Below are 7,044 nucleotides of genomic sequence, written 5' to 3' on the forward strand. Positions count from 1 at the left end.
ATTTTTACTAAAAGTTAAAGAAGAAAAACATATTTAATCCTTAATTTTTTTTAATTCAATAAAACACTAACTACCATTCCTTACCAATTCAATTTAATTGTAGTGTGCTCTTTTCTGTTTAAATTATCAAGAGCACCGGCCAAAGCACCGTGTTAATTGTATTTTTTTCAGAGTCGTATATTTTTTCTTTTAAATTTTTTTAAGTCTCATATTTTAAATATTGGTCAAAGTTGGAACACTAAATTTAATGGTAAGAACAAGAAGTAATTTTTTTTATTTATTTATCAAATTGTTGAGCTTAGGTTATTCACATATATTGATCTTTTTCATCTCATTTTCACTATATATCTCTCTTCTTTTTCTGTTATTACTTTTTTTTTCTTTACATTTCTTCTTTTTTATCTTTCTCTTTCGTTTACTCCAATACAACAAAATGGGTGACACTTTGTATTTTGTACTAGTTAAATGTCAGAATTGGACTTTGTATTTAACTCAAGTAGAGATAGTAAAGGATTCATCAAGCATATAGCAAAATGATAGCAGTTAATTACAGCTTGTTCCTGGACATCAACAGATTCATCAAGTAGATAGCAAAGGATTCTATTGTTGATTACCTATGTAAAATCCACCGAAATTCAATGGAGTAATACACAAAAACAATTATATAGAAAATTTAACTCCTTCATCGTCAGTTGAAGTTCCTTTAAAGACCACAAGCTTTCCTTTCTGTTCCAATAGTTTCAGTGCACGATTCAAAATAGTTCGATCTATTCCATGAAGCTCTGCGGAATATAAAAAACAATGAGAATCAACTTCAGTCAAAATAATTGCAACGCCCAGCAGGTAAGAAATAACTACAACATATTAAGAAAAATGAGCATACAAATATTGGGGGGAAATCTTCCCTCTCACACAATGAGGATGAAAGGTATGGCACACACATAATAACATCACAAAGAAAAAACAAGGAAAGACGTAAATTTACCAGATTGGATACCTTCGAACATTCTTATAAGTATTTAATTATTTAATTAAATTACATTACATTACAGGTTAACTTAGGGTAGTGAGCCCCTCCCTCTCTAATTCAAAATTTAATGAGCTTTACCTATCTCTCCTCTTCATCTGCATCTCATTATGATAATGGAATTTTAAGAGTCAAGATGTATTTACCACCTGGAAGAATATATCTCTCTCTGGGCTTTTCACTTGTGTACTAATGTCTGGAAAACTTGGATTGATTTTCGCAACAATCCCTCCCTCAATAAAAACTCTCAAACAACCATTTTTCACATTTTTTTTTCTCACAAATCATGCTTTCGCTCACAAACTAGCTTTGCTCCCCACCATATCTTTGATCTTAAAATCCCTGAGTATTGGATGAAGACACTTCTTGTCCTTACACTGTTTTAGTTTTCAAGACACCACGCCCCTTTGACTCCTCACTTCAAGAAGACAATCGACACAAAGATTTGCATTACCATCAACTATCAAGGGACACATCGCTTGACTTCCGTCACCAAGACTTGACCCAAAGATCCCCACTTGGATCCACCATCAATTCCAATATACTCAATTAAATCAGACACCAAGCCAAACCATTAACTTTTTTGATACCATTATGTGGAAAAATCTTCCATCTCACACATAAAGAGGATCAAAGGCATGGGACACACAAAACAAACTCAAAGAAAAAAAAAACATAAAAAGACATGAATTTACATGATTCGTCACTTCTTGCCACCGTCCACAAAATTGTCACAAAAGTATTCATTATATCACATCACACTACAAGTTTTCTGGACAAACTTGAGAAACTCTTCCCACTACAGATTTTCTGCGCAAACCTTAGAAACCCTCCTCCACTACAAAACAACCCCCCTTCAATTCAGGGTGGTGACCCCCTCTCTCTAAAATAGTGTGAATCTTCTTCACATGATCTGTTATACAGTAAAGGTTTATGACTTCCTTCAAAAATAAGACTTAGTGGGCCTTACTTTCCCACCTCTTCATCTGCGTCTCATTATGATCATGGGATTTTCAACAGTCAAGAACATTCACCAACCATCCATTTTGAATACATCTCTTGGCTTTTAACTTTCTTGTATTAATGTTAGGAAATTTTGGATTGATTTTCACAGCAATTCTCCTTTAAACCCTACAAATTTTGCAAGCAAAACTCAACTTATAACACGACCAATTCCATTTTATTCACCAAGGATTAAATGATTAAGTAAAATCATCTATATTGATTTATATTTAATATTAACCATTTATAACTTTATTTTCCAATTACTTTTTCCTTATTTGGAATTTCAAAGATTAAAACAAACTGAAGAGGTATCATCTTCCTCTTCTCTGAATTTGTCTGTACTCCCAATCTCAAGCATATTTGGTCCAACAGTGCAGCAACCACACGAACCACTCTCCATTCCAAACAAAAATTATAGCATGATTTTTCACAATATTGATAGTTACTGCTGCAATAATTCATTCACAAATAATGATCTGATCGTGTAAACACAAAGGGTTAGACCATATCAGTATAAAGTCAAAAACTACTGCTATTAGTTTGCCAACTTTTTGAATTTACAGATTCTGATTGAAAAAAACATCACAAAACGGAAAATTGTAGCAAAAGTTATCAACTGGGATTCATCTAGCATAACAAATTAGACAAGGGTTGTTCAAGCAGCACACATCTTTAGAAATTAGAAGACATATCATGGTGGTTTACATCGTTACTTCTGATTCTGATAGGAAAAAATCTACTTTAAGTTTTTTAACCTTCATAAACAGAGGAAGCCACATCTGAGGAACACTGTTTTCTGATTTAACAAACAATCCACAGCAGTCTAAAAATACAACTAAGAAGACAATATGCCTTTTGTCGTGTTTTTAAATTTTTGTATTTCTTTTAGTTTCAACAAGGTCAAAAATTATTTTAAAACAAAAATAAAAACCATTAAGATTCAAGTTAAACCAAGGTTGCCTATTTGTTCCGTGGCCTAAACCTTTGCTTCAGCAATACCCCAATTGGTCTGAGGTTCAAGACAAGATACTTCCTTCAATCACCAGAAAAAAAACTTAAATCAAAGGTAAAGACTATTTTACCGTTAGTCAACATAATATTTCGTTATAGGTAACTAACGCTGAAATATTAAGACAACACCAAATCATAAATTAAAACTAACTAAACTGGTTTTAGATTATGAAAATATCAGAGCTCAAAATCAGTAAACCACCACATGCGTATCCTTCCATTTTAGTTGTTTCAAAAGGTTCGATTCAACCAGATTGATTGCAAACAAATTGAAAAGCAACAATATTATTAAAAATACCTACCAAAGACCGACTATCAAGATCTAGAAATATACTCAAACCCGAGACAATATTCATTGAAGAAACATAATCATCAACTTGTCTTATCTCTAAGTATAGCTCATTATAGGACCTCTAAGCGTTAACAAATTACCTGTTCCCTGAGACTCGGTCCCTGATCGTATTTCTTCAATAGTGACAACACCATCTTCCAGCCCATTGTCTTTTGCCTAATCAAATATTAAAGCAAATTCAATAACAAGGTAATAAATACTAATTGCAGGCAGTGATTATCAAACTAGCAATGTAAACCTACAAATTGTATTAAAATGTCGGCCCAATCTTGAATCCGATGCCAGAGTATAAGACATTTCCTGTGTCCTTTATCCATCCATTCTGCACGGCCTGTCAAATCAAAATACACAGTTGTTACATTTTTCTCTGGGCCATTACAAGAAAAATAAATCCCTTGACAGAAATAAAGCATACCTTCAGAAACTAAAGCCGAAAGGAAAGCTTCTCTAGCTTCATGAGTAAGAGACCCTGTAACATGAAAAATCTGAAAACAATCATACAACAAAAGCGTGGAAACAAGCAAGATCAAATACTAAAGAAACATTCATAGAACTTGCCAACTTCACATAAATGACACACAATTTTGAGCTTACTTTCTATCACATGATTTGTAAATAGAGGAAATTCTTCCTCAAGGGCAATTACAAATGTCTTCTGTGTTTTACAATAATCCAAAATAAGCTCTTTCCACAGTTGTATCTGTTTTTCTCTTGTGTCTCTTACGGGCTGCAAACTGAAAGGTGGAAATCAAGGTCACCGGCATAATCAACCATTACTTAAAGACAACCCTACTATCAACATTCTGATCAATAAACACTGACCACTAAGCACTAAACAATTAATTGATTTGGTAAATAAAGGGGCAAAACAAGGAATCACACAACAATAATACAATATCACAAGCAACCTGAAAACATATCCAACACAAACAGTAAAATGGTCCCAGTAACTAAAAACAATTAATTTTTCTTCATATAATTAAAAACATAAACAAAAAACCAGAATACAGGCATAAAAAGGCAAAAGACGAAGAGTAAAAAGGTAATTTACGTGAAGTAGGGTGGGTAATTGAAGAAATGTGGCAGTTTGAACTCTCCCAGTTTCTGCATCTTTCAAGTGCTTCAACGCTATACAGAGGGATTTACGATCTTCTCAGAAGCTTAAACAATTTCCTACTGATTACTTACAGACACGTAACAGAATATCGTACCGGGCACACGATATTGTTGGTTTCTCGGATTGTGGAAACAAAAACTGCTGAGGAATCTCGACGTGGATGCGAAGTGTAGAAATGAGAGGAAAGTTCGACTCTGCGAACCCTAACAAGATCACGACGGAGGAAGAAGATCACCGATGAAGAAGCAAATCGTGAAACAAGAAACGACTGTGTTTTTGGAAGTTGCGCACGTTTGGTCATTAAAAGATTTTTTTAATCTCTATACAAAAATTAATTCGTAAATTGGAGCTTGATATTATTTAATTAGAATATAAATTTCATGAGTAAATAGATATTTATATAGTCTTTTTTTTCAAAATAATTATATAGTTAACTAACATCAATATTCTAATTTAAATTTATCGTATGATAGTTTGTAATTGAATTATAGCTATATTGATAGTATATTTTAACTAAATTTATCCATTAGTTTGTTTATATAGTATAAATAGATTCTAACTTTTGCACAATTACACTTTAATTAGCCATGAACAATTTCATGTATAATTTTTATTTTTATTAAAATTAAAAATCATTATATACAATGACATGTCATTAAATGACATTTAAAATTTTATGTAATAAATACATTCTAATTAAATATTATCCATCTCATACAACTAGTCACCCTTGATTGTTATAATTTGTAAGAAATAAATAAAATAAAAATAATCTAAAAAAAAATTACCTTCCTTATATTGTATTGCAGCTCATCTAATTCTGAAATAGATTCATTTATCTTATAATTATTGTAAAGTTTGTTTTATATTTTTGAATTCACTTTTTACTATTTTTAATTTCAGTATGTAAATACTTTAATAAGACTGAAACAAAAGAAAAAAAAAATTGACTAACTAATTGTTTCGATATATATACCATTAATATATTTTATACGGTCATTTGATGAATTTATAAATATATATTATATATTATCTGTATGAATGAATCTAATAATACACATTAAAACAAATATACCAAAAAATGTTAGAGTGATATAACAATACACATTTGATAAATTTGTTTATACTCTGATTAGGCAAGTGTAACAAGAGTCGTTAGATGAGTTTAGCAATACAAAATAAATGAGGTTATCCATACACTAATTAGATGAGTATAACAAAATATATAAACAAAATGTTTTATATATTGATTAGACAAGTTTAAGAATATACTATAATTAGACAGGTATGACAAAAAAAATATTAAATGAGTTTGTTGATTAGACAAGTTTAGCAATATATATTAGACAAGTTTGTTTATCAATCTTTGAACGGGTATAACAAAATAGATTAAACGAAACATTTCACATATTAATTAGACGAGTCTAACAATACACATTAGACGAGATTGATTGTTCTTACAATCACTAGATGAGTGTAGTAAAAAAAATCAAACGAATTATTCCACATATTGATTAAACGAGTCTAATGATGCTCGTTAACAAAACTTTCCATACACTAATTAGACGAATATAACAACATATATTAGACGAGTAATTTCATATGTTGATGAGACGAGTATAACAAAAATCATCATACAAGTTTAAAGATACATTTATTAGATAGGTATAACAAAAAACATTAGATGAGTCAATCAATTTATTAATTAGACAATTTTAACAATATACATTAGACGAGTCATTCATATATTTATTAGACAACTCTAGCAATATATATTAAACAACTAATTCCATACACAAACTACACGAGTTTAATGCACATTAGACCATTAGACAAGTTAGTTCATTCATTGATTTGTATTTTCAACAATTACTCTACTTATTTTTATATATCCTTTATATTTTTAGAGAGTCTACATTATATTTTTTCACATACTTTATCATTTGTATTTTTACAAAATCTATTATTTATATTTTTATAAACATATTCACTTTTTAAACCTACAAATCTTTATTCACATTGATTATATTAAAAATTTAGTTATAAACTTATAAATATTTATTATTTCTTTATACAACCTTTAAATTTCTTTTAATACGCACACAAACAAACCAATATATACATAAGCACGAGTTTTAAAACTAATCTTATTATAAAATATATTACCAAACCACCATCTTGTTTTTAAATAAATATATGTTCTCTTTCTTTTTGTAACCAATGAAACTCATCTCGTTTTTTTTTTTTTAATAATTTGCACTCACCTCTTTTATTCTATTTCAAAATAACATATTAGTAACCAATAATCTTATAAAATAGAGAAAATAGGATTTTTTTTAAAAGGTTAAAATATACATTTAGTCTTTATTTTCGTCAATTTAGTTCTAATATTGTTTTGTTGTTCAATGAGGTCTCAATTTTCGTTAATTTTGTCCAATTTGGTTATTTTTTGCTAATGGCATTTAAACAATTAACAACAACGAACAATAATTACCACGTATCACTTCATGGTTCTTTTGATTTATATTTTTT

The 7,044-nt window shown here is 29.8% G+C and overlaps 1 protein-coding gene across 2 annotated transcripts; it reads right to left on the reverse strand.

The window, feature by feature from the left end:
- Positions 1-503: 503 nt before the first annotated feature.
- VPS25 (E2F/DP family winged-helix DNA-binding domain-containing protein) lies at positions 504-4,803 on the reverse strand. 2 transcript variants are annotated; one of them, XM_028053343.2, is made up of 7 exons: positions 4,607-4,803; positions 4,447-4,523; positions 3,990-4,129; positions 3,811-3,864; positions 3,638-3,726; positions 3,476-3,551; positions 504-782 (listed from the first exon to the last, which is right to left on the reverse strand). In XM_028053343.2, the coding sequence occupies exons 2-7, from the start codon at positions 4,503-4,505 to the stop codon at positions 661-663; spliced, it is 540 nt and encodes a 179-aa protein (XP_027909144.1). In that variant the 5' UTR covers positions 4,506-4,523; positions 4,607-4,803; the 3' UTR covers positions 504-660. The 2 variants fall into 2 exon arrangements, with proteins under 2 accessions (XP_027909144.1, XP_085525671.1); XM_085669545.1 differs by having other exon boundaries at positions 4,447-4,799.
- Positions 4,804-7,044: the final 2,241 nt, after the last annotated feature.

Source organism: Vigna unguiculata, chromosome 2, assembly GCF_037176805.1.
Source record: "Vigna unguiculata cultivar grain cowpea cultivar isolate G323 ecotype 2 chromosome 2, ASM3717680v1, whole genome shotgun sequence".
In the NCBI taxonomy this organism is placed as follows: domain Eukaryota; kingdom Viridiplantae; phylum Streptophyta; class Magnoliopsida; order Fabales; family Fabaceae; genus Vigna; species Vigna unguiculata.

Coding starts and splice junctions, on each gene's coding strand:
- VPS25 (XM_028053343.2), bottom strand. CDS start 4,505: ATGCAGAAACTGGGAGAGTTCAAACTGCCACATTTCTTCAATTACCCA. Junction 4,130..4,446: donor AATTACCCACCCTACTTCAC/GTAAATTACCTT, acceptor TCCACCTTTCAG/TTTGCAGCCCGTAAGAGACA. Junction 3,552..3,637: donor CCGACATTTTAATACAATTT/GTAGGTTTACAT, acceptor ATATTTGATTAG/GCAAAAGACAATGGGCTGGA.